The 27,893-nt window shown below is 44.3% G+C and overlaps 2 protein-coding genes across 2 annotated transcripts in view; one reads left to right on the top strand and one right to left on the bottom strand.

The window, feature by feature from the left end:
- Positions 1-1,881: 1,881 nt before the first annotated feature.
- Positions 1,882-17,365, top strand: rasef2 (RAS and EF-hand domain containing 2). Its single transcript, XM_061821495.1, has 17 exons — positions 1,882-2,309; positions 4,176-4,328; positions 7,004-7,094; positions 7,624-7,719; positions 9,507-9,584; positions 9,666-9,781; positions 9,880-9,948; positions 11,392-11,470; positions 11,546-11,616; positions 12,575-12,788; positions 12,879-12,980; positions 13,134-13,281; positions 13,389-13,470; positions 15,026-15,140; positions 15,218-15,331; positions 16,767-16,843; positions 16,955-17,365. The coding sequence occupies exons 1-17, from the start codon at positions 2,029-2,031 to the stop codon at positions 17,055-17,057; spliced, it is 1,989 nt and encodes a 662-aa protein (XP_061677479.1). The 5' UTR covers positions 1,882-2,028; the 3' UTR covers positions 17,058-17,365.
- Positions 17,366-17,544: 179 nt separating this feature from the next.
- Positions 17,545-27,893, bottom strand: part of fkbp16 (FKBP prolyl isomerase 16) — an 84,715-nt gene continuing 74,366 nt past the window's right edge. The window contains exons 6-9 of the mRNA XM_061821497.1: positions 25,568-25,752; positions 22,795-22,872; positions 19,367-19,504; positions 17,545-19,258 (exon numbers count right to left, since the gene is read on the bottom strand). Coding sequence (XP_061677481.1) covers positions 19,172-19,258; positions 19,367-19,504; positions 22,795-22,872; positions 25,568-25,752 — 488 coding nt within the window. The 3' untranslated portion in view covers positions 17,545-19,171. The remainder of the gene's footprint in view (positions 19,259-19,366; positions 19,505-22,794; positions 22,873-25,567; positions 25,753-27,893) is intronic.

The raw sequence follows: 27,893 nt of genomic DNA on the forward strand, positions 1-27,893 counted from the left end.
GGTCAAAAGTGACCCACGTTCATTTTTAGCTGGAGAACAAAAACTATGCGGACTTTGTTTCGGTCCGTCGTGGTAAAGAGGGAGCTAAGTCGAAAGGCCAAGCTCTCAATTTACCGGTGGATCTACGTTCCAACCCTCACTTATGGGCACGAGCTCTGGGTGGAGACCGAAAGAATAAGATCAGGGCCAGTTTAAAAAAAAAAAAAAAACAACTAAACATAACGGTAACAATCGCTGAGACGTGGCAGTAACACACTTGCGCAGCACTAACAGGGCCGGACAAGTAAAAGTCACTTCCTCGGCACATATATTCCGCCGGTCTCCTACCTTTTCCGCTCGAGCGGATACAAGCGGCCAGTCTGGGCTCTCCCTGAGAGAACAGGTGAGAAGCTCGGTCATCCGGGAGGGGCTCAGTGTCGAGCCGCTGCTCCTCCGCATTGAGAGGAGCACGATGAGGTGGCTGGGGCATACGACCCGGATGCCACCCAGACGCCTCCCTGGTGAGGTGTTCCGGGCACGTCCCGCCGGAAAGAGACCTCGAGGACGACCCAGGACAAGCTGAAGAGACTATGTCTCTCGGCTGAAGAAACGGGTCCAAGCGGGGTGGAACAGTTGGCGGAAGGTGTCTGGTGTTCTATGCGGCAGAAGAGTCTCCGCAAGGATGAAGGGCAAAGTTTATAAAACAGTGGCGAGGTCGGCCATGATGTACGGATTAGAGACGGTGGCAGGAAGCCGAACTGGAGGTGGCAGAAATGAAGATGTTGAGGTTCTCGCTCGGAGTGAGCAGGTTGGATAGGATGAGAAATGAGCTCGTTAGAGGGTCAGCCCAAAGTTGGATGTTTTGGAAGGAACAAGGTTCGAGAGAGCAGACTTGGATGGTTTGGACGTGTCCTGAGGCGAGAGAAGTGAGAAAATTGGGAGGAGAATGGTAAGGATGGAGCTACCAGGGAAGAGACGGAGAGGAAGACCAAAGAGAAGGTTGATGGATGTGGTGAGGGAAGACATGAGGACTTGTTGGTGTTAGAGAGGAAGATGCACGAGATAGGCTTAGATGGAAAAAGATGACACGCTGAGGCGACCCCTCATGGGACAAGCCGAAAGGAAAAGAAGAAGGTGTATCAGATGGTGTCTATATACAGTAGCGAGGCTACGTCTAATCTCTGGGATGTCGACAGTGGAAGGGCGATTTTTTTTTATGCCACAATGCGACTAAAAAAAAATCTTCCACACTTTCTCGAGAATGCTGAGATTTGACAACCGCGTGAGTGAAGACCAGCAAGCAGCCATTACAAAAGTCAAGTTGGTTCCATAATATTTTGTTTTTATTTTTATCGTAATGCAACATGCTCGATTTTTTTTTTTTTTTTTTTTTTTTGCAGTTTTCTGTGACACTCAGCGATTGCAATCGCTCTCTCTTTTTCCTTTCCGGGAATGTTTGCTAAGCAGGACATCAAAATATGGCAAGCAAAAATATGGCTGGCCTGTGATGCCACATCCAGATAGGCACGGATTTTGCAACGCAATGTTATCATAAAAAGTGCAATCATAAACTTTTATCGCGTAAAAAGAAAACTATTTTGACGGTTGGTTTATTGTAAAAAATTAAAAAAAATAAAAAAGTATAAACTAGGTCACTAGTGATCGTCGGGTTAAAAACATGCGCGGTGAAACTGTTAAATAGTGCGTGGTGGCGGAAGGAAATGCAAAGAAACGTTGTAAAGCGTCACACGCCGTCAAGGTAAATAGGGCTTCCGGGTGACGTCACGCAAAAGCCACCCCCCCCTCCAAAAAATGGTTGCAACCGCAAACGGAACTCCTGTTGGTTTCATCCCGAGTCCCCGCCCACGTGATCAACACCTGGCCAATCAGGGGCTCGGAGCTCACCTACAAGAAACTTTGTGAGGATTTGCGGCACCGGAGGATGTGAGAATCAAACCAAGCCGACGCTTGAGGTTTTTTTTTGTGTGTTTTTTTTTTTTTAAATCGTTTAAATGTGCTAAGAAAAAAGAATAATAAAAATTAATTGAAATGGAGCCGAGCAACCTCCAGAAACTCTTTTGCGCCTGCGACATCAACCAGTCGGGCAAGATCGAGTTGGAGGACTTCACGGTGGTGTGCCGGGAGCTGAACGTGCCCGACGCCGAGGTCCAAACGCTGTTCGCCAAGTTCGACGTGGACGACGACGGCAGCATCGACTACGCCGGCTTCTCGTCCCGCTTCCGGGAGGTCTTCCATCCGCGGAGCGTGGCGGCCGCTCCGGGGATGGAGTTCGCGGCCCGGTTCGACGCCGAATGTGTTCTGCCTGAAAGGTGAATTCGGAACTACTACATTTGCTTCATTTCACGAAACGGGAATCGACAAACGCTTACTCGAGTCTCAAGTAGATTTTGAGTGCCTGTGGTGCCTTTGAGATACGCGTTTAATTGATCCCGTTTCCGTGCTCTTATTTTAAAGTGGATTTGACAAATCCAGTGCAGACTTCTGAGTGGACCCATCAAAAAGAGCCCCGAGTCCGGTTAGAACACGAGTCCACTTTGCTAGTCTTTACACTAGTTTTTCAAGTTCTGCCGCCCGCTCTGTAAACAAACAAAATGATTTTAGTTGCTGAATACATGAAAGAAATGCTAATCTCGTATAATCCCAGACGAGATCATAGGTTAGTATTATGCGCTGAATCGTGACGGAAAATAATAATTACTGTCATTAACATTTGACGAGAGCGCTTCTGTTTTGTTAGGCGACGTTTTAGTCGGCAGCATTCCAAGAGAATTCAATATTGCATCACAGTTTAGTACCGACTAATCTGAATAATAAACATTTGTCAAATGGATACATCTGTGACAGCGTCGAGCAAAAGTCTAATTTGTTATCTTTTTGGAAAGAAAATATTTGGGATCTTTGATTGATCTGTCCATCTGTTGCTACAATATGTTCCACATTTTAGTTGCGGGCCGCATATTTATTCATACCTGTCAACCTTTCGGAACTACCCCCCCCAAAAAAATCCATATCGAGAGTAAAAAATCCTTATAACACACCGAAGCAAATTATATGTCAAAATAACGGAGGGGAAAAAAACCCACAAAGTTTTTTTTTTTTTTTTTTTTTTTTTAAATTGTAGATCTCCATAATGATAATATCTGAAGGTAATATCTAATTCTGCTAAGTAATATAATCAAAAATTTTGCTATTTATCAGCTAGGCTACAATACCTCAGATATTTGTGAGCGAATCAGTGATGGGGAAAAGAGAAATGTTTTGAAAGATTACATATCTACTGAATGCCGATGATCAATTCCTTATTTTTAGTGAATAAGGAAGGAGCTGATCCGTACGATAAGGCAAACAATAAGATACAGATGAACTCACTGACATTAGCTATTGTTCCTATGAAGCCATAAACGTCTATCTTGACATACATATGACACCCTTGTGGTGAAAACACAGCATTCAATTATATTATTGTCAGCTGTTATTAAAAACACGACCATGAGCTACAATGCTAGCAAGAGAGCTACAATTTCCGCTACAATAATCCCATGTATTTGTAATGAGGGCCAGGCGGCTAACTAGCGAGCGTGCACGCTACATTAGCTACGAGCTAAGTCAAATTAATTTGAGCCACAAATGACCAAAGTCAAGATAAAAGAAACTTTTTGTCACAGTCAAGTAATATCCCGGTATAGCTCCTATCTCGATAGGTCAGTGTCACCAATAGCGTATCGTTAACGATTTGATCGATTGTGACAGGAAGCCGAGAGCCGGCCGGCAGCTCCTCGGCCGCAGCCTCCATGTTTCCCGTGGTGAGGTGCCAAGGATTTACTGGAAAGTTACCAGAAATGAAAGTATTTTGCTAATCTAAATCTACATTTGCCGCTGCGCTAAACATCATGCCTGCAGCGACAAAAATCTTTGATGCAGGCTACGTTTGGAATTCCCCATCTTTGTGTTGTCCCCGCAAAAGAGAAAGACTTAGCGCCATTCTAGGCAAAAGCAAACGGAAGATTTCAGAATTCGTATGATTTGTGATATACGGCCGTATACGCAAGATTCATCACAAAATTCGTATGAACTACGGCTAAATAGTACGAGTTGACAGGTTTGTTTATTGTAGCTCCAACATCCAAAGTCCGCCATCGAAATTGCTAACTGCGCCTGGTCCGCCTGTCTTGCAGCCTGAGAGAGCAGCTGGGCGACCTCCACCAGAACCTCCAGACGTGCGCCAACGCCACGGTGCTGCAGCAGTACGAGCGGGTCGTCTTCGCCGTGGTCACCCAAAGCCTGGACAACCGACAGGAGTGTGACCAGCTGGAGGCCAATTTGAGGCGGTGGGTGACAATCGAAAAATGTGGCCGTTTTGCGCTCAAAACTTCTTGTACTGTCCGGAAGATTGCAAAGAAAGAGACAGCGCTAACAGGGCCGGACCGGTAAAAGTCACTTACTTCCTCGGCGCATATATTCCACCGGTCTCACTCTTACCTTTTCTGCTCGAGTGCTCCTTGCGGCCATGAGGAAAAAAAAAAAATGCATAAATTAGCTGCATCACCGCATAAACCGCAGGGTTGAAAGCGTGTGGGGAAAAAAGTCGCGGCTTATAGGCTGGAAATTATGCTAGTTTTCTGTTTCTTTAAAGGCATAAGGATGATTTTAAGAGCAAATGATGTTTATGCAGCTGGAAAGCGTTGCCCTTACAGTTCTGAGGTCCCGGGTTCAATCCCGGACCCGCCTGTGCGGAGTTTGCATGTTCTCCCCGTGCCTGTGTGGCTTTTCTCCAGGCACTCTGGTTTGCTCCCACATCCCAAAAACATGCAACATTAATTGGACACCCTAAATTGCCCCCCTTGGTGTGATTGTGAATGGGGCTGTTTGTTTGTTTGTTTGACCTGCAATTGGCTGGCAGCCAGTTTAGGGTGTACCCAAACCGCCACTTACCCGTTAACACCTGGGATAGGCTCCGGCACTCCCTGCGACCCTGGTGAGGATAAGCGGCTAAGAAAATGGATGGATGGATGATGTTTATGCAACATGAGAAAATCATAGCTGAGCCATCTGCATCCATGACAGTTCGTGAATCCAAAATGATGCGTGAACCTTGGCAATATTTCATTAAAAAATATTTAGTTTGTAAACATGAAATGAGGTTCCAGTTTACTCGAAATGGGACACGTTCGGCACATGAAGCCAAATCCCCCCCACACACAGACCCTGCAACTGACCCTTGCGCACATCCCAACTCACAGTGGAGAAACGGTGACCCCTGGTGGACTTACCAGGAAAGGCTGTTTTGAGGCTGCACGTTTGCTCTTTGTTTTTGTTTTTGTTTTGTTTTTTTTTTCCCCCCTCAACATTGATGCAAGGAAAGGAAACTGTGGTGGGGAAATAAAAGAGCCAGTGTGGATAGTTGACAGGCTGTTGCCAATCCTCATCCCAATCTTTGGCTGAACTCTTGGATTTCGACGACGGGAACTCTCTTAGTCACAAATACTCGTGAAATTAGGAATATGGTTCAATATTATTGTGAACTTGTGTGTGTGTGTGGTGTGTGTGTGTATATATATGTGTATGTGTGTGTGTGTGTGTATATATATATATGTGTGTGTGTGTGTATGTATATGTATGTATGTGTATGTATGTGGAGCTATATAATATTACAGTAATTCTTTCCGGCCTCCAAGCCACGAGTTTTTTGACACGCTTTCAACCCTGCAGTTTATGCGGTGATGCGGCTCATGTGTGCATTTCTAACAGCCGCAAGGCCGTCGTTCAGCTGTAATTCAAATTTTGCTCGGAAACGAGCGGCCGTCGGTCGACCACCCAAAGCAACAAGCAGAACTGGAGTTCATTTGCGTTTGGTGGGCGGCAGACATTTGGAATTTTTTTTTTTTTTTTTTTTCCGCGTCAATGGAAAGGCGAGCTTTCGAACGTCCCTGCGCTCATTGGACGACCCGCACACAGCGAACCCGATCGTGTCTGATCACACTCCACTGTGCGTCCGGTCCAGTGACCCTTTTTGAAACGGCGTTTGCTCTGTCATTGCTTTTATTTATGACTTGCCAACATCCTGGTTAATATTTCCTACTTGGCTCTTGCGATCCTGTTTTTGTCAGCAGCGCAAAAGGTCAAGTATGCCGGGCGACTGACGGACGTCTTCACACGTGGATTGGGTTGAACTTTTACTGAGACGTTCCCGTGTTTACGCATGTCCTTAATGTGGAGTTGAGCGCTCTTCGTCGGCATTTTACATGATGAAAATCTCGCGCCGCACAGCCATACAAAAATGTCCCAAAAATACACAGTGAACACGTCTCGATTGGGACAATTAGCCGGAGCTGTTGTTGTCTTTGTTGAAACGGCAACAGGTGTGGTTGTGCCGTCAAGCATTTCATTGTTGCTGCTGACATGGCCGCCGTTTTGGGACCAGTTCAGCGACACAAACAAACAAAAACGACGTCTTATGAAACAAAATCAGCGCGGATGTTGCTGTAATAAATGATTGCTCGTCGGATTGCTGTCAACACAGATGAATAAACAACTTCACCGTCATTCGAAAGAAACATTCTTAACGTTTCCCGACGATCATGTTGGTGTTCCCCACAAGCTCGTCACATTTTTATGATAAATCAATTTTTGATCTGACGAGTGAGGCTTCGTATGCAGTTGGTTAAATCCACGTTTGGCTGTCGGCACCAGTTCAGGTCCCGAAAGAGAATAAATTATTATTTTTATTATTTTTTCCTGCTGCCGCTAATCGGCGTGAAAATTGCTTTCGTACCTCAGTGACTTGCCGCCACGAGTCGGGGAGGAGTGACATTCCTGGCTCCAGGAAGTAGGACGAAACAAATGGTGCCTGCCCTACCTGTTCTTTAATATGCACGCTCCATTCCGTTCGCGCGGATATTTTTACCGCTCTGCTTCTCATTTTGGAGCAGTCATTCCTCCCTTTTTCTTTTTCTTAATTTTATGTATTTGATTTCTTTGGGGTTTGCCTTTTGTGCGGCGGCAGAGTGGAGGACATGAACAGCAGCCAGCTGTCCGAGCTGGAGGACGACCTGCAGAAGCAGCTCGCGGGCACCGAGGAACGAGCGAGGGTTGAGGTGAGTGCTGAATTTGTTCAAGAAACGCGCGATGATGACCTCACACTTGACCGGCGCGTCTCAAAATTTTTATGCGGTCGAAAAATAAAATGCAATAAATTACCGAAGTGTTGTATTCAATGCTTCACATATGTTCTGGCTAAGTTAATGTATTGCAATATAATTGTCCATAGCCCGTAGCGCATTTTACATAATATTGCATTCTGTGACCCAAGCGCCAAAGCTACCAAAACGGAATGGACAACCTCCTTTCTCCCGATTGTTACACACGCTTTCTTTTTATTACTAGTGATACTCGTAATGCCATCATCACTATGACAATCTGAGGGTCACCCCCTACTTCTTGTACTCATAGCTGTGCTGCTTTCAAATCCAAGGTGATGAAACGCCGCCATCTGCAGGCATCCCTTCGTCACTGCAGCGGTTAACAAACCTGCTTTTCATTGACGAGCTGAGCGCGTGTTCAAGTATGACGCAGAGAAGCATCTGTGGTGGCGTTTCTCTGAGCGTTTGGCTTTTGTGTCCAAAGGAGCGCAAGAAAATGGAAGATGTCCTCTGGAACATGGAGCGGAAACACGAGAACCAGATCGCCGACCTGCAGGCCACCGTGGACCGGCTCCTGCAGGTGCGCAGAAGGCGCGACTCTCGTTGTTGAGTGTAAACGCGTTTGACGACGACGTGTTGTGTAACTGACATGCACAGTAGCGTTTGAAGTAATTTGAACGTGTCATTTAAGCCGCATTTTGGACTACTGTACTTTTTTTTTTTTTTTTTCTTCCCCCTCTCTCAGAGGGTAACATCTAGAAACAAAACACGGATGCAGAACAGCAGATGTGAAAGTATTCACACTCTACTTCAGTAGAGGAACACGTACTGAAAAGAAAAAAATACTCTGCTAAGACAATATTGAAAGTTAAAAAAAAAAATTGCAAGTACAGAAGTACAAATTGATTATTCCTTTCAGGTTTTCAATATAGATTTTGATCACTAATAATGTCAACTTCTAGAATGCTTTCACACAGAGGAAAATATAGCCAAAAATAAAAATATCACCCGAGTCTTTTTCTATTTTTTTTTTTAAATGCCGGAAGCTTTTTTTTAAAATTTGTGCACTTGCTTTCTGGTTTGGTTGCGTTTTTTTTTTTTTCCTCTCCCCACGCAGTAAATTCCACGCGTCATAAACAATTAAAACAAAACGCGTGACAAACTTTCTTTAGCTAAGGAATGTAAACAAACGAGGTTTGCCTTGTGGATGAGAAAGAAACGATAAAATTTGAAAAACGGTCCATCATCACGTGACAAAAAAGCTGCTTGAATGGATACAAATCTGTAAAGAAAATCAAATACTTTGAATTGAAGTTAAATCCCAATTATGCAGTTTTTCATCCAACCTGATCGGCTCTTTCACTAGATAGTAACGTAATTCCCGGCCTCACCAAGTACATTTGTAAAGGAAATACCATTTGGTACATAATTACGCCGCAGCTGTGTAAAAGCCGCAAGTGCCTATATTGAAACCCACATTCAAACAAGATATTTACAAAGAAAGACGTTACATGGAGTTTAACGTTAGCGCAACTAGTGCTAAAGCTAGCGCTATCGCTAGAACTGTGCTAGCGCTAACGCTAGCACCGTGCTCGCGCTAGAGCTAGCGCTAACCGTGCTCGTGCTAATTCAACTTACCGGTAAATATCACTGAAAAACGCCAGTAACACAGCAGCAACGCGCTAGCACAGCGCTAACAGGGCCGGTAAATGTCACTTGCATTCCACCAGATTCATTCTTACCTTTTCCGTTCGAGTGCTCCCCTTGCGGCAGTTTGGGAAAAAAAAATGCACAAATTAGCCGCATCGCCGCACAAACCGCAGGGTTGAAAGCGTGTAGGAAAAAAGTCGCGGCTTGTAGGCCCGAAATTACGGTATTACTATTGTGTTGCTCTACACACAACGCGTGTGGCGTACCAGTTAACGCAAGCCCATAAATGGTTAATTCAGCAAAACAAAAATCCATCAAATTGTGATTTTAGAATGACATTTATAAGGCCCGATCACTGGATTAGGAGTCGGTGGCAGTTTAGGGAACACGCGTTACCGTTTGAGCGAGATGAGGGACTCGTTTGCACCCGTCGTACATCATCTCACGTGCAGATGGCGAGCGCGGAGAGCCGCAGGACCCGTTTGTCTGCTTCTAAATTTGTCTCGGGACTCTCATTCATGCTTTCGTTTACTGTAAATGAAAGCTGCACACAGGAAGAAAAACAAAACCAAAATGTAAATCACAGGGGAAAAAAAGAATAAAGGTTTTACATGTATCGCAATATTTAGTCACTGGTAAAGCGTGCAAGCAGAAATTTGACATAAGTCGTGAGCTATGTTCATGCTTTCCTTTTTTTGTTTTGTTTTATGGGGTTAGAACCAAGCGGCGTCTCAGTTTGCGCGTTCCAAGGAGGAGGAGCTAAAATTCGACCAACGCGTGGGCGACCTGTCACAGGTTAGTTGAGTTGCGGGAAGCCCGCCGCGTCCATTCCTCGCACACCCTCGGCGCCGTCAAACCTTCCCCCTCCGCCCTCAGGAGAACGAAATGCTGCGCTCGTCCCTGCGGGAGTCCCAGACTCAAATCGGCGTCCTCCACTCGGAGCTGGACAAGCTGAAGAACGTGTGCGCCGACCAACGGGCTCAGCACGAGCGGTGAGCGCTCACCCGCCGGGCCCCCCCCCGCCCGCCGACTCCCCCCCCCCTCCCTCCCCCCCCCTCCCTGCTCACGATGTTTGTGTTTGTGTTGCCAGAGAAACAAACCAGTTAAAGCGGATGGTGATCGAGTACGAATCCTACGCCAGTCAAATCCAGATTCTGCAGTAAGTCATTTTTTCTTATTCAGCATCAGGACGTGATGTCCTTCTTGCCTATTCATGCTGTCCACCCCATGCTGTCCCAAATATGTAAATAAGTCACCTTAAATAAGAATATCTGAGAACATTTTTTTTTTTTTTCCACAAATGTTCAGACACTCGTGTTCCTTTTTACTCACTTTCACTTTGAATTTGTTAGCCCGATACTGCCGTCGCCGAAGTCTTTTTTTTTTTTTTGGGGGGGGGGGGGGAGCACAACAAATAAGAAGAGTTTAGTTTGAATTTAACAAACTTTGTTTTGACACATCCCATGAAAATTTGAGATCTTTTGAGCCACGTTTTGTTATGAGCACTGCTTCCTCTAATTTTTTTTACGTGTCTGGGCAAACACAGAAGGCCAAGTTACACGGCTCGTTAAAAGCTTCCGATTACATTCCCATCAGAACATTTTTAAGAACAATTTTGCTCTTTTTGCTAACTTACACTGAAAACGTCAACAAACAAACAAAAAAAAATACATTGCTAACCAAGCCAACTATGAATTATAAATTTGAAATGTCGCTTCCACCTTTTTACATTTTTTATTTTTTTTTTTAACCCACAATGATATCGCTGTCTGTTTTTCTTGGTGTAAAACTGAATTGTTGCTTTCAGAATATCTTTAGCAATTCATGTTGAAAGCTGAATGATGCTGCCAAATGGTTTTAAGGTTAATTTTATGTTGCCTCCTATATTTAAATTACAGAATTAGCTTCTTGTGCGATGCATTGTCTGTGCTTTCATCCTGGATCAGGCTGTACCAAGATGGAATTTTAACATTATACACCATCTCATCCTGTACGTTCTACTATGGCTTCAGACCAGACCTTTTTTTTTACTCAAAAAAGAGGAAAATCTCGTCCAGTTTCACTACTTTTTCTTCCATTATTCACATGTTCCGACATTCATTAAAGCAACTCTATCTATCTATCTATCTATCTATCTATCTATCTATCTATCTATCTATCTATCTATCTATCTATCTATCTATCTATCCTTTTACCATTATTATCGAGAGTAAACGTAAGCAGCATGTCTAACTCTTTGCTCGACGTTGCCCACACTAAAGCACCGGTGGTGGGCCGTACTTGTAATTATGGGTGTACCACTTTAAGAGCGGAGATAAGCGGGGTCAGGTAAAGTAGGAAGTAGAGTGTGTGGCCGAGCAGCAACTCGTTGTGAAGAGGCAGTGTCACTGCGCTGCATCTGTTTTCATCTGCGCTGAGAGTGTGCGACAAGTGCGCAAAAGCGCATTTGCGCAGCTCAGAGGGAACATTGGCTATGAGATCAACGAATGATTTCAAGGATGCAAAATTCTCTGCAGTCTTTGTCACGCTAACATTGTAAAAAAAAAAAAAAAAAAATGTTTACAAATATGTTCCAATGTCAACTTTGCACGTTTGCCGGCAGGGACTTGAACAAGCAGCTGTACGACAGCAACGACAGCCTGCGTTCCGTCTTGGCGTCGCAAGAGGAGGCCAAACGCCAGGCGAGTTCTCGCTCTCGTGCAAATTGCTCAATCTGCCGCAAAACAATGACGAAAGTCCCCCCCCCCCCCGTGCAGAACCCTCGGAAGGACCAAGTCCCGGCGGGGAGGATGAAGCTCGTCAGGCAGAGCACCCTCAAGCACGGCAGGTGAGTGAGCTCAAAGGCAAAAAAATGGATCAGAGAGTGCACACGCTGATTTCGCAGGCTTTTTTTTTGTTTTTGTTTTTAACGAGTTAAAGGGCAGATGACAACTAGCGAAAGATTGACATTTTTTTCCACTGTTAAATCATTTAAAAAATAATAATTTTTATTTAATGGGATGGGAAGAAGAACTTTTATTGGATATTTAAAAGGACAATATTTGGCATTTTCATTTTGAAAATAGGCGGCACGGTGTGTCAGCTGGTAAAGTGTTGGTCTCGCAGTTCTGAGGTCCCGGGTTCAATCCCGGACCTGCCTGTGTGGCGTTTGCATGTTCTCCTCGTGCCTGTGTTGGTTTTCTCCGGGTGTGCACTCCGGTTTCCTCCCACATCCCAAAAACATGCAATATTAATTAGGAACTCTAAATTTCCCATAGGTGTGATTGTGAGTGCGGCTGCTGTCTGTCTCGATGTGCCCTGCGATTGGCTGGCGACCAGTTCAGGGTGTACCCCGCCTCCTGCCCCTTGATAGCTGGGATAGGCTCTTGTGAGGCTAAGCGGCAAAGATAAAATGAATGCATTTTGAAAATATTTTTCAAAAAGTAAAAGTTGAGTTGGAGATGATGACAGAATTTGTGATGATCAGAATTATAAGAGTAAAAAGATATTGACAAATAACTTATTCATTTAAAAAAATAAAAAATTGTGAGAAATGAATGGAAAATATTTGGTATTTTTTTCTTTGGTTTTGTTAACATTTTAGAAAACGTTTTATGTTTTTAATGGTGACGGAGGGGAAAAAGTTATGTTGTATATGAATGGGGGGGATATGGCAAACAAACAAAAGTGTAAGAAGATGTGAATTGAATATTTTTGTTTGGAAACCATTTTTTGAAAAGATCCAAATTTAGAAAGCTCGAAGAATTGGCGCCAATGAAAAGCGTTGCCGTTTTTGTGCGCGTCAGCTTGGAGTCGAGCAACTCGACCTTGTCCGACGTGTCCCTGTGGGCGGACAAATACCTGGACAGCGGCGTCTCCGTGCCCACCGACACCCCCGAGAGCCTGATCAGCGACACGGACATGGACGTGGACACCGACATGGACGTGGACACGGACGACGGCCGAGGCTCCGTGGAGACCGTCCACCGCAGCTACTCCTGCGCCCACTCGGACGGCGAGGTCGCTCGGGGGGGGTCGCACGCTTCCTACGCTTCATTCGTGAGCCCGCGGAGAATAACGCCCGTTTGCTGTTTTTCTCGTGTGTCGCAGTTACTGGACGTCAAGTCCGAGGCCGGGATGTCCTTGGCGCACAGCTTCGGAAGTTCCAACGCGTCATCCATGCGGAAACAGTTGTCTGCGTTTGCTAAAGAGGTAAAAATGGAAAGTCATTAGCGGAAACGTCAACTTTAGCGAAGAAGGCTTTGTTTATATCCGCGCTAGCGTGAAGCCAGCAGGGAGAGTTGCTGGCGTGCCGTCTCGGTCTCACGTCCGTCTTCTTGTCGTCTGGTATCGTGTTTTGCGCAGGCGGCGGCGGGCTCGGACGGGTCGGACGCGGAGGACGCCGTGCCCATGTACAGCCTGGTTCTGGCCGGGGACGCCGGAACGGGGAAGTCCAGCTTCCTGCTGCGACTGGCGCTCAACCAGTTCAAACCGGACACCCAGACCACGCTGGGTACGTCGAACTCAGACGACCGAATACGACGAACTCAAATACGACCGAGCTGGACCGCCGCAAACGACTGACATGTAAAGCCAAAGTGGTCTTTTTTTTTTTGTCAGGAATTGATTTCCAGATTAAGAAAATGCTCGTGGACGGACACAAGACCAACCTGAAAATTTGGGACACGGCTGGAGAAGAAAGGTGCACCACCTTCACAATCGCTCACAAAAAAAAACATTTTTAAATGTACACTTCTGGACAAAAAGATGTCCCGATGACATACCGGTGGAGGCAATATGGTGAGGTGGCTGTGGAGTTTTTGACCAACCAATTCAAGAGAAGATGACAGAAGAATGGAGGAAAAGTGCGCTAGTCCTCATTTTTAAGAACTGGGGAAACTACAGAGGAATAAAGATGATGAGCCACACCGTGAAGTTATGGGAAAGAGTGGGGGAGGCTAAACTCAGGACAGAAGGAAGTACCTGCGAGCAACAGTATGGTTTCATGCCGAGAGAGTACCACAGATCCGTTATTTGCCTTGAGGATGCTCGTGGAAAAGTACAGAGAAGGTCAGAAGGAGCTACACTGTGTCTTTGTGGATCTAGAGAAAGCCTCTAACAGAGTATCAGGAGAGGAACTGTGTGGTACTCCATGCGCAAGTCCGGTATGGTGGAGAAATATGTTAGTATGACGGTGGCAGAACAGCGGCGAGATGTGCCGTAGGTGCGACAGAAGAATTTAAGGTGGAGCTGGGACTGCATCAGGGATCCGCGCTGAGCCCCTTCCTGTTTGCGGTAGTAATGGATGAGGTTAGACTGGAATCCCTTGGACCATGATGGTCGCAGATGATATTGTGAAAGCATGGAGCAGGCAGAGGAACAATTAGAAAGATGGAGGCACGCACTGGAAACGAGAGGAATGAAGATTGGTTGAAGTAAAATGGAATATGAGGAGGAGGAGTGAAGCTCCAGGGAGAAGAGATGGCGAGGGTGGATGACTTCAAAATACTTGGGGTCAACAATCCAGAGCAAAGGAGAGTGTGGTAAGGAAGTGAAGAAACGGGTCCAAGCGGGGTGGAACAGTCGGCGGAAGGTGTCTGGTGTTCTATGTGACAGAAGAGTCTCCGCTAGGATGAAGGGCAAAGGTTAAAAAACAGTGGTGGGGCCGAACATGATGGACGGATGAGAGACGGTGGCACTGAAGAGACGACAGGAAGCAGAACTGGCCGTGGCAGAAATGAAGATGTTGAGGTTCTCGCTTGGAGTGAGCATCTTGGATAGGATTAGGAATGAGCTCATTCGATGAAATGATTTTTTTTTTTTAATATCTGAAAAGTAAGTTTTAATTGTAAAGTTGAATATAGCAGAACCGTATTGAATGTTATGAATTGAAAAAATGCTTTTGTAACTGCACAGTTCAGATTCAATTCTGTGATTCTTTTGTGTACCACTAGAGGGAGCCCGTGTTTATATAAAAATGTTAGGAAAATTAAAAGTATACTTGACAATTTTGTAGTATTAATAGGGAAGTAGTACAAACATTAGTCTTTTTTATAATATTTCACAGTTGCAATTCTTTAATACAAATATTCATAGTGTTACAAAAAATAAAACTTTATATATTCCCACACAGAATTTAAAGTTAAATGCATCTCAAATGATAACAAATTATGACTTGATTCTTGTAGCATTGTCTGTACGAAGACATTGGCGTTTGTTTAATGAGATTAAGTTTTTCTTCTTTCCCCTCGCCGCAGGTTCCGCAGCATCGCCAGGTTTTATTTCCGCAAAGCAGACGGCGTTCTGCTCTTGTACGACGTGACGTCCGAGAGCAGCTTCCTCAACATCCGAGAGTGGCTGGACCAGATCCAGGTAGCTCGCGTGTCGCCTGTTAGCAGGGGGGCCAAAAGAACCGGTGTCACACGTGTTTTTTTGTGTTGTTCATCCAGAATGCCACCGAGGATAAAGTCCCCGTGTGCATTATTGGAAACAAGGTGGACATGAGAGAGGAGACGCCCGCCAAACGCTGCGTCAGCACTTTGCACGGAGAAAAGTTGGCCACGGTCCGTACGCCGTACTACAGTGCAGTGGTTGTCAAAGTGTCAAAGGGCCAAAGAACAGGGCCTCGCTAATGCTAGTGTGGCGCTAACGCTAGTACAAAAACATACCGGTAAAAATCAGAGACAGAGCAGCAACACGCTAGCACAGCGCTAACAGGGACGGTAAAAGTCTCTTCCTCGGCACATACTGTATATTCCACCGGTCTCGTTCTTACATTTTCCGCTCGAGTGCCCCCTTGCGACATTGAGACCAACATTCAAACACGAGATATTTACAAAGAAAGACGGTACACAGAGAGTTTAAAGCCAGCGCCGCAGCACTCAGGCTAACACTAGTGCTGCCATGCTAACGCTTGGCTCTAGCGCCGCCGCACTAACAGGGCCGGTAAAAAAAAAAAAAAAAAAAAAACATACTGGTAAAAGTCACTGAGATACGGCAGCAACACACTAGCGCAGCGCTAACAGGGCCAGACCGGTAAAAGTCACGTCCTCGGCACTTATATTCCACCGGTCTCACTCTGACTTTTTTCCTCTTGAGTTCCCCCTTGCGGCCGTTAGGAAAAAATGCACAAATTACCACATAAGCCGCAGGGTTGAAAGCATGTGAATATAAATTGCGGTATATTAATTCCTTATACCCATTGAAAATTTTCCATTTTCCGAGTACACCAAAGCATAGTGCTATTGTACTGTACATTTGGATTTAATATTTTAGAACGGTTTGCGTTCAAATATGAGATTTAGGGACTATTTTGTGGAAGTGCAGTACATTTTTCAGCCGTCTGCGCTACTTCATTTGAATGTTGTCGTGATTGGAGAGCGATGCGAAAACCTGTGCGAACAACTGTACTGCTTGTTTTATGTTAGTTATTGTTTTCATAATTGTTTTTCTTTATGTTGTCGTGTGTGTCTGTGTTCAAGAATGCATTTATCATCATTTCCGGCCGACAAGCCGGGACTTTTTTTTCCCCACATGCTTTCAACCCTGCGGTTTATGGGCCGATGCGGCTAATTTGTGCATTTTTTTTTTTTTTTTTTTTCTAACGGCCGCAAGGTGGCACTCGAGCGGAAAATATAAGAATGAGACTGGTGGAATATATGTGCTGAGGAAGTGACTTTTACCGGCCCTGTTAGCGCTGTGCTAGCGTGTGTCATTGATATTTACTGGTAAGTTGTATTTTAAACGTCCCTGTAAGCGTTAGCGCTAGCTTTAGCGCGGCGCTTGTGTTAAAGCTTATAACCAAGTGCGCTCTGTACGCCGGTAATTATGGTATATCTTTGTGTGTGATCGCAAATTAGTACATGTGTTTTGGTGTTGATGATGATGCGCGTGTTTGTACGAATGCGTATTATTATTATTATTTTTTTGTGTGTGTGGTTTTGTACTTCTTTGTGCATTTGTCTGCGTGTTAATCTTCTCTTGTACCTTTGTCCGCAGGCGTACGGCGCGCTATTCTGCGAAACGAGCGCTAAAGAAGGAATCAACGTGGTGGAGGCGGTGCTCCACTTGGCCAGGTTGGTTTGATTTCCTGGCGTCTTTTTGTTTGCAAAGTTTGAATAGACTGACTTTGATGTCCTTGTTTTCTTTCTCTCTCTCTCTCTTTTTTTTTTTTTTTTTTTTAAAAGAGAAGTGAAGAAAAATGTCAAAGTGGTCAAACCCAAAACGTCTCCGGTGGAACTTGCCGCCACCAACGCCAAAAAGACCTTTGGCACGTGCTGCCGCCTGTAGACCTCTGCCGGGGATCAAGTGATTTTTCTAGTTTTCATATGTAATATATAGCTGTACTAGGATTTTTGGTCATGGACTTTTTGATGGGCTCATCCATTCACTACATTTCGAATGAAGTTTTCTCTCTATTCCCTGTAAGTGGCACTTTTACAAATATGCTATAGATTGTATATATTCTGTATATTTTTGTATGTAAATGGTTTTACTCATTCCACATTTTGATTTTGTACAATAGGAACAGCACAATTTGTTCTGAATATGAAGGAGAAAACTTTTTTTTTTTTTGGGAGCTATTTTATCAAACGAACAAATCGATGCACATATAACATTACTGTCATGACTGGTCAAAGCACTTTTTTTTTTTTTTTTTTTTTAAGAACCAAAAAGTTCACATTTTTTTCTAATAAAATTGTCTTTAAATCTAAATTCAGATTTTTGTCCTTCCTGGAATAATATTCACCTTTACATACCGTTCATTTTCCCTTGCGGACAAAGTATGATAATGATAATGGATATTCTTGGCCTGGGTTCAATGTGGCAACCAGCCATGGAGTACCTGTGAACTGCACATAAACTTAGCTGTCGCCATAGTAGGGGAAACAAACGTTGCCTATTGAGTTCGTGCACCTACGTCATCAAATCACGTCACAGGCCGGAAGTGCCGGTCAAACAAAGCATTGATCAATGCTAAGGCCGTTGAGACTGCATGAAACTACGTCTTGTAGCACGACGCCCAGAGTCTTGTCCGATACCGTCAAGACATTTAGAAGGTGAAAATAAATGACAGTACGTGGAAAAATGAGCGACACTTGGCAAAGAGAATCCATATTTATGTTTTTGCCGATGAGAAATTGGACTGCTAATTTCCTTCCACTTGTCTTGGACAACTGGATCAAAACACAGATCTGGGGAGGAAGTTGTTGAGATTTTCACGGAAGAGTTTGAAAGCGTAGAAAAGTCTTATCTAGATGCTCATATTTGTTTATTATTATATTTTATTTATTATATTTTTTCCCCACCTCTCGTGGGATACGAACTCACAACCGCTGGTTTAACGACCCAACGCTCTAACCACAGAGCTACGGGGCCTCATCTGAGAACGGCAGCTCTTCCGTACACGGAAGCGTGTTGCGGCCACACGTCAACCACAAACCTCTGTGTGACCGACGCTTTTTTTTTAAAAAAAATACCCTTTGGACTCATTTGAGAATAATGCATCTTAAAAAAAACAGAGAGGGAGAGGTTTACCGAAGTTTAACGTGTGGCCGCAAAACGCTTCCGTGTACGTTGGAGACGACGTCTTCTTCTTTTCCTTTCGGCTTGTCCCGTGGTGACTCCCTGTCGTCTTTTTTTTTTTTTTTTTAAACGCATTGTTCTCCAGTGAGACAACTTGGCATTATAAATACATTTTGGTAATTTGAGATTGAGAAGAATAATTCCGCACTGAAATTAAGCGATCGCTACACAGCCGTGTGTGTATTATGGTTGGGCACCATCCATCGATCTTTTCTCGTCTTTTCAGATGGTATTCCATTGCATGATGTATTTGAAAATCCGTCTCGTCTGTTTTGACAACCAACAGCACGACAGTTCTCGGGTATTGTCAATATTCTCCTCCGGTTCAATGTCGAGCAGCTCCGTTTGACCGGCAATATGGCGCCGTGGAAACGGTGACGTCACGTGCGCGAGCTCTACATAATGACAATATACATTTTGGGATTGAAACTGTCACTGGAATTAATTCATCGTTATGTATGAAAATCCATAAATCGTCCGTAGAACTGGATGTCATGCGAAGCAGGTGTAGCTGACATTCACTGTATTCAATGTTGAGAACGAGAGTTATGAATAAATCCAGATATTATTCACCTACGCAGCACTACAGTACTTCCATCAATCTCTCAATCTTACTTTCTGGGATGTTTTTGCAGGACGTGAAGCTCGGGGTCATCTCTGAAAACCGCTTGATGCAATTTTGCAGCGATGAACAAGAAAAAATTAATACCGGACTCGTGATTCATCTGCTACGTATGCCGTCGAACGCTCATGCGCGCAAAATGGAGAATGGCCACTCGAGTTCTCAGCGGCATAAATGAGGAAGGATGAAGTCGTGTTCAGTTCCTGGCGGTGAGGATGACGGAGGTCACCAAGCTGCCCAAAGCCACCACCAGCGCGGCGAGCATCAACTTCCAGGAGATGGCCTAAAACAAACAACAACAACAACAACAACAAAAAAAAACGCAAGAGGGCGCCGCTCAGCGGGCCCTCGGTAGTTTGGGACCGTGCCGACGTGGCGCTTTTCGTCTCACCGATGTTGTGCGGTTGGAGGCGAGGAGGAAAGGCGCCACGTTGTCCCCGAGCACCTCTGCGGGTTTGGCTTTCCAGCGGCGGGCGGCTTGACCCCTCGACTGCCGCGTCACCAGCTTGGAAAGTTCAGCGTGGATGGCCTGCCCCGGGTGGGTGAGATGCATCATTCAATCACAATACACGAAAGCATTTTTTAAAAAAAAATATGTACAGCTTTGGACAAAAAAAAAATTAAGACCACTGTAAAACGCTTTCGAGTTAGGTTTCCACACCACGCCTGCAATGGGTGAAATCTGCGAAGTAGCAATCCATCCATCGCTCCATCCATCCATTTTCTTAGTCACGTGACGCGGGTTCTTCGCGAAAGACAAGAAGCGGGCCACAGAAATATTGAGAAAAGTTTCGCAAGTACTTCTCTCGGTCTCATTTTTATTTGCCATCCATCCATTTTCTTTGCCGCTTATCCTCACGAGAGTCGCGGCGAGTGCTGGACCCTTATCCAGCCACACCCACAATCACACCTAGGGGCAATTGAGGGCGCCCAATTAAGTGTTGCATGTTTTTGGGATGTGGGAGGAAAGCGGAGTGCCCACCCGGAGAAATCCCACGCAGTCACGGGGAGAACATGCAAACGCCACACAAGCAAGGCCGATATCGAACCTGGGTCCTCAGAACTGTGAGGCCAATGCTAAAACGGCATTTATTTGTGCTCAAAATTCGGGATTGTGATTTCTCCATATTCATATGCTCACAGACTCAACACTCCTCTTCTTCATCTACCATAAATACTTTCTATATTCTTAAACAACTTCTAAACTTTTAAACATAAAGTCATGACTACGTACGTTGTATTCCTCATAATATCGCATTTTCATTATTTTGACCTGAACCACAATATAAGCATGGCAGTTTTCAAAACGACCACAGGATGGCAGCAGAACACAAACTGTGCCGTGGTAGCGCGTGAATAATCCAAATCATATTTGAACCCAAGACAATTTCAACTGTATTGGTTCTTCAAGGCGACACGGTGGGGATCAGATGCGTTGGCCTCACAGTTCTGAGGACCCGGGTTCGATCCCGACCCCGCCTGAGTGGAGTTTGCAGTCCAGTTTCCTCCCACAAACCAAAATCATGCAACATTAATTGGAGGCTCTAAATTGCCCCTAGGTGAGATTGTGAGTGCGACTGTTTGTTTCTATGTGCCCTGCGATTGGCCGGCAACCAGTTCGGGGTGTACCCTGCCTTCTCCCCATTTACAGCTGGCATAGGCTCCAGCACTCGCGCGACCCTTGTGAGCATAAGCGGCGAAGAAAATGGATGGATGATGGATGGCGTATTATAAACTGTGCTGTTAATTCAAACTATAACATTGTTGAAGTTTTGTGTTCTTACCAAAAATGTCACGTCACGTGAATTTTAAATGACATTTTGCATCTTCACGGGGGGGGGGAATTATTTTTCCTGCTCGTTTTAGTGCGTCCACACAGAACGTGAATATGACTCAGATGGAAGAGTGAGCCGTACACAGACGCAGGCGCGCACTTCCGTGGCGTGGCGGCAGACGGCCGACTTTGGGATACAATAACACGGAGGAGTTTATTGAAACAACATTTCGGCCTGGGCTGAGGTCTGCGTTTTGCGTCTGCTCCCTCGTTTTCCGCGATAACTTCGTGGTTAACGTCGCGACCTTCACGAGTCGCCACGTGCTCGGCGGGGCTTAGTCGCGTAAACTAAGAATGTGAGCGGCGGTGGAAAGCACAAAATACACACGTTTTGTTACTGTACTCGTAATTCCCGGCCTGCTTATAAGCCTCACCAAGTACATTTGTAAAGGAAATACCATTTGGTACGTACATACGCCGCAGCCGTATAAAAGCCGCACGTGTCCACATTGAAACCGACATTGAAACACGAGATACAGTGGGAACTTTGGTTTTCGAACGCCTTGGTTTTCGTACAAATCAGTTTTCGAACGAAAATTTTGAGATTTGTTTTGCTTTGGTTTTCGAACGAAAATCCCCATTCGAACACCCCGACCAGCTGACCCACGACGATTTGTTATTGTGCTATTTTTTTTTTTACGTTCCGTACTTTCTGTGCAAATAAAAAACCATTTGTTCCCCCCCCCTCATTATTCTTGTTTAAAATTATTCTGCACTTTTATTAATATAAAAAAAAGGTTTACAAGACTGGGGGCAGAGTGGCTACAGATACGCCAATGCAATGCACTAGCATACTCTACTAGGCTAAAGCATACATTTTAAGCAAAAAATAAATATATTTCTTAAATGATTTTATTATATAAAGTATTTATACTGTACATGTATTTCTACTATGCAGTTTATTATCAGGAAAAGCTAAAAAAAAATGGCTTTAAAAAACTTTTTTTTTTTTTAGGTTCGGAACGCATTATTTCATTTTCCATTCATCGTAATGGGAAAATGTGCTTTGGTTTTCGAAGGTTTTGGTTTTCAACCAGCCTTCTGGAACGGATTGTGTTTGAGAATTAAGGCACCGCTGTAGTTACAATGAAAGACGGTGCACAGAGAGTTTAAAGCTAGCGCCCCCGCGCTAACAGGGCCGATTAAAAAAAAAACAAAAAAAAAAAACATACTGGTAAAATCACTGAGACACGGCAGTAACACGCTAGCGCAGCGCTAACAGGGCCGGACCGGTAAAAGTCACTTCCTCGGTACATATATTCCACCGTTCCCACTCTTACCTTTTGCGCTCGAGTGCCCCCTTTGCGGTCGTGGGGAAAAAAAATGCACAAATTAGCCGCATCACCGCATAAGCCGCAGGGTCGAAAGCGTGTGAAAAAAGTCGCGGCTTGTAGGCCGGAAATTACGGTACTTATTTGTAGAATTGAAAAACGACAGATTCCCTGACGGAACAGTGGGGAAAATAATAATCACACTTGTTTGTTTTTCACGAGCGCACCAGAAAGTTTCCCGTCAGCAGAAGTGACTTTAATGAGGTCGTGAGAAAACATTTCAGGAGTGCGGGTAGAAAGTTTTATCGCGGGCATCGAAAACGTTTTGCGATTCGGGAGCGCAAGAAAGATTCTCCCGAGCGCCGAAAAGCTTCTCGTGCTCACTACGCGCTCGGATTCAAAGCGCAATCTCTGAGGCGAGGCTCGTACCCAGGAGATAGAACTGTGAGGCGTCCGTGCCGACCACGAGGCCACTATGCCGCTCCTCACACTAATCATTTTTGTTTTCATTTTGGGTACGTAAAACTGCTACATAAATCTGTTCTGCTACTTACTTGAGCACTACACTTGTTTTTTTTTTCCTTATGTCATAACTGTCTTACTTTTTCTTTTTTTAATGAAGAACTTGAAACTCCATCGTCTGCCGTGAGCATTTAGAAAAAAATAAAAATAATAAAAGTGAAGTTGACTTTGTGAGCGACGTTATTGACTCACCTTGGTGGTGGGCTCCAGTTTCAAGGCCTTCTTGAGCAGTTTCATGGCCTTTTTGTATTCACTCAAGTCTGACAGGATCTGAGAAAACATTCACGAGAATTTACTTTCGAGCCCTTTCAATACAGGCCCTATTGTGCTTGTTTTTTTTTTTTCATTTTTTATTATTTTTTTTAATGCTATTCCTTTCTAAAAACTAAATAAATCAAACAAAGCAAATGCAAAACGAGATATTTACTCAAATCAACGTGGCGGGAGAAAAATGTTCCCTTTGTATCTGAGAATGAATTTGAGTTTGAATTTATGAACCCAGTCGTGACTTGTGTGATTCGGTACAGGATTTTCCCTTTTTATCATTATTATTATTATTTTTTTTAAATTCATCATCTGTTAAAAACAACTCACTTTACTAGCAATAGCAACGGAAGTCGGCTCCATTCCCGATTGTGTTGTAGCTCGTTTCCCTCATTGAAATACTTAAAGCTCCACTGTCGTGCCGATAAACATTGTAATATAGATATTGTCATGAAAGATACACATAACATCATTCACTTCAACGTCCATACGAAAAAATAAATATGAGCGGAGAGCGCGTCATCCGAGTCTCATTCGACATCCAAGCGGAAGCCATATTGCATATGCATATGTTACACCGGGACGTTCGCCATTGAGAACACCTCACAATCGAGTGAAGTGACAGGGGCAATGTTACCCTATAATTTCGAGCCATATTTAGATGATATGCGGATCACTTCTAACGAACGTGCCCCTCGTCCGAAGCCGTCCGCCGCACCGACAGGTACATTGACACATTTAACACCCCTGACTTATGTACACGGATCTTTTGTTACGTTCAGGGAGGATCATAACCCCCCCCCCCTCCCCAACTACTGTTTTTTTTTTTTTTTTTTGTAGCTGTATACGCACCTACCTGTCATTCGGAACCCACCAAGCTCTCATCCTCTGCACCCGTCCAGTCCATTTTTCGCAACAAACTGGGTCTTTTTGCAAAGTATGAAGAGTAAATCCGTCCTCCCGAGCGTTTGAGCAATATCCAGCAATACAACGAGGCGGCATTTTGGCTAACACACGAAGGAACAAAGAGCTACCTTCCAGCAGGTAAAACTAGTAGAAACAGACGAGACCGCTTGAGTGCGCTACTGCCCTGTACGTCACTTCCTGCTTCCACTCAAAAACAAATCCCTCGAGAGGATTTTCATGGCGGAAGTGACAAAACGCCGTATTCGTCAAAATCACGTTTTGTGGTGTGAAAAACGGATGGGTCCATTCTGGCTGCCCCCCCCACCACCCCCATTAATAACAAACTAAAAAATCATGCATTTCATGACGGTGGAGCTTTAAGGTGGCTGTCTGGCTATATTGTTAGCATGTTAGCATTTAATGAAATTACATTTGAAACAGGATATTGTCAAATCTTTAATCCGGATTGTGGTTTCTCTACTCGTGTTCCTATCTTGCTGTACGTTAGCAGGGTAGCATTCGTTCAGGTGTCAATGAAAGTATTAGCGAAGCAACGAAACTTTTCTAGCCAATGTTTCAACCCTTAGCATGCTAGCACACAACCTAGCTCGGTTGGCTTCTTCTTCAGCAACTGAAACTGTGTGATTTGTATTTTTTTTTAATTAATCGTGTTTCAAACAACTCACTTTACGAGCAATAGCAATGAAAGTCAGCTCCAATTTGATTGCGTTGTAGCTCGTTTCCCTCGTTGAAATACGAAAGCTGGCTGTCTGGCTATACTGTTAGCATGTTAGCATTTATTGAAGTTACATTTGAAATTGTGTTGTCAAATATTTAATCAGTATCGTGGTTTCTCTACTCACGTTGCTAACTTGCTGTATGTTAGCATAATAACTGTTAGCAGGGTAGCATTCGTTCAGTTGCTATTTAAAGTATTAGCGCACAACGAAAGTGCGTGATGGAAAAACCGTCTATTTACCTTTTCGAGCCAATGTTTCAACCGTTAGCATGCTAGCATCCAACCTAGCTCGGTTGGCTTCTTCTTCAGCAAGTGAAACTGTGAGATTCGGTACAGGATTTTTCCTTATTTTTATATTACTATTGTTATTTATTTTTTTAATTAATCATCTCACTTTACTAGCAAGAGCAATTAAAGTCACTTCCATTCCTGATTGTGTTGTAGTTCGTTTCCCTCGTTGAAATACTAAAGGTGGCTTGTCTGGCTATACTGGTAGCATGTTAGCATTTAATGAAATTACATTTGAAATTGTCACAGACTCAAAACAGGGTATCGTCAAATCTTTAATCAGGATTTTGGTTTATCGACTCACGTTGCCATCTGGCTGTACGTTAGCAGGGTAGCATTCGTTCAGTTGTCAATGAAAGTATTAGCGAAGCAACGAAAGCGCGTGATGGAAAAATGGTCTTATCTACCTTTTCTAGCCAATGTTTCAACCATGAGCATGCTAGCATACAAGTTAGCTCTTGGCTTTTCTTCAGCAACTGAAAACGGGTCATTAGCATGTTAGATCTTAGCGTGCTAGCTGTCAGTTTGAATGTAAACTAGTTCTCCAGGGCAACGAATGTGCTACAAATTCAAGGTTGGATGTAGCTACTAGCTACGGGTAGCAGGTGCATTTCAAATCTGGAATTATTATGACGTGAATGAATTGTTACAAAATATAAATGACCATATTGTCCGTAGAAACTAGAGCAAGCTAGCATTGATGTTTTGGACACTGTTTCAGGGTGTTTAGATAGACGTCATCCATCTTTTTCAGCGTTAGCGCCTCACCTTTCCCGCCCTGTAGAGCGCCTTGACGTTGTTGGGATCGAGGGCCAGGACGTCGCAGCTGGCGTGCAGCGCCTCGTTGTACTGCTCCAGTTTGAGCAGCGCCGCGGCCAGGTTGTTCAAACACTTCACCCTGTAGTCGTGCACCTCCTGCTCCTCCTCCTCCTTCGCGCCGCCACCTTCAGCGTCTGAGGGAGACGTTTCAGACACACAGCAGAGGTGAAGAAGTCGCCGTCGCGCCAACGGAGGCGTCCCTGCGGGTGTCGTTACCGCGGCGGCGACTTTTCTAACTGCGGCCGCGCGTGGCATCCCTGCCACGGTTTCATCATTAAAGCCGAACCGGCCGGCCGAGTCCTGCAACCGCACCGGTAACGAGCTCTTGTTAGTGGCTCGAAAAGCGCCGGGGGTAAAATTACAATATTTTGGGGAGTCTTTGAAGGGTCACGAGGGGAATCTTCCAACAGTAACGAGTCCAAACAAGCCAAAGCAAACAGGTATGTGCGTTTATATGTCACAGCAGGGACGGTGTTCATCCGCTGCCTTGGGATATTTGAAATAGTCCTGAGAACTGCCCGTGTTGCCACACAGGTTCTTGTAAAAAAAAAAAAAATAGATAGATGCATAGAACACTGCAAAATAAATATTGTTGAGTATGATTTCCCTCTTTTTTTTACATCTTTTTTTAAATGCAGACAATTATCATGAAGATATATTATGGCCCAGATTTCCAATGAGGCAAAGGCCCCAAGAGTTCCAGGGACCCCCCCCAAACACGTGAGGAAATAATGGTGACTAATCTTTTTTTTTTGAGCTAAACTAATTAGTATTATTACGATTATTATTAGTAGTAGTACCAATAGTAGGAGTATTTATTATTATTATTATTATTATTACTATTTTTAGTAGTAGTAGTATTTATTATTATTATTATTAGTAGTAGTAGTAGTAGTAGCAGCAGCAGTATTTATTAATATGATTATTTATTTATTTATTTATTATTTTTCTTACTAGAAGTAGTAGTATTTATTAATATTATTTATAATTATTATTAGTAGCACTCCTGTTATTCATTAATATTCTTATTGTATTATTTTATTTGATCTTATTTTAATCCTAATCCACATGATTGAAAACATGCAATATTGAATTATGAATCATTTCAACGATTCCACCGTTTTACTGCGCATGTCCAGGCTGGACTAAGGAAGATGACAGCAAAATGAAATCCTTTGTAAGTGTGAAGTTGAGTTAAAAGTGGTGGAGAAGGTGAGAAAAAAAAAAATCATAATTACAAAAAGGTTTTACTTTTTTTTTTTTTTAAATGTGGGAAACCGGCAGCATCAACAGTAAGAGGGAGACGCTATTAAATTGCAGCGCTGGTGCAATAAAGCCGTCGAAATTGTCAACCGTATTATCCATCCATCCATCCATCCATTTTCTTCGCCGCCTATCCTCACAAGGGTCGTGGAGAGTGCTGGAGCCTATCCCAGCTGTCAGGGGGCAGGAGGCGGGGTACGCCCTGAACTGGTCGCCAGCCAATCGCAGGGAACATGGCGACAAACAGCCGCACTCGCAATCACACCGACGGGCAATTTAGTGTCCAATTAATGTCGCATGCTTTTTGGGATGTAGGGGGAAACCGGAGTGCCCACCCGGAGGAAACCCACGCAGGCACCGGGAGAACATGCAAACTCCACACAGGCGGGTCCGGGATCGAGACCGGGACCTCACAACTGCGAGGCCAACACTTTACCAGCTGTTCCACCGTGTCGCCTCGCAAATTTATTGTATTAAATGTTGATTAATGTCCTTTACAAGCGGAAGTGATGCCATGAAGAGAAACGACTTGACTGTGATCATTTCTAGTCCCTCCTCGCTTTCACATTGATGATGGACATTAATATAATAAATGCGATTCGATGGCTTGGGAGAGTGGGTACATTAAAATAAAAAGTTATGTAACTAGTAACTTAATTAAGCGGTTAGATCATTGTGGCGCGTTTTAAAAGACGATGAATTGATGTGGAAATGACAATTGTGGGTGGCGCGGCCGGAAAGCGTTGGCCTCACAGGTCTGAGGACCCGGGTTCGATTCCGGACACGCCTGTGTGGAGTTTCCGTGTTCTCCCCCATGCCTGCTTGGGTGTCCTCCGGGTGGGCACTCCGGTTTCCTCCCACATCCCAAAAACGTGCAACATTAATCGGACACTCTAAATTGCCCGTAGGTGTGGTTGTGAGTGCGGCTGTTGTGTGTCTCCATGTGCCCCGCGATTGGCCGGCGACCAGTTCAGGGTGTACCCTGCCACCTTCCCGTTGACAGCTGGGATAG

The sequence above is a fragment of the Syngnathoides biaculeatus genome, chromosome 6, assembly GCF_019802595.1.
Source record: "Syngnathoides biaculeatus isolate LvHL_M chromosome 6, ASM1980259v1, whole genome shotgun sequence".
NCBI classification, from domain to species: domain Eukaryota; kingdom Metazoa; phylum Chordata; class Actinopteri; order Syngnathiformes; family Syngnathidae; genus Syngnathoides; species Syngnathoides biaculeatus.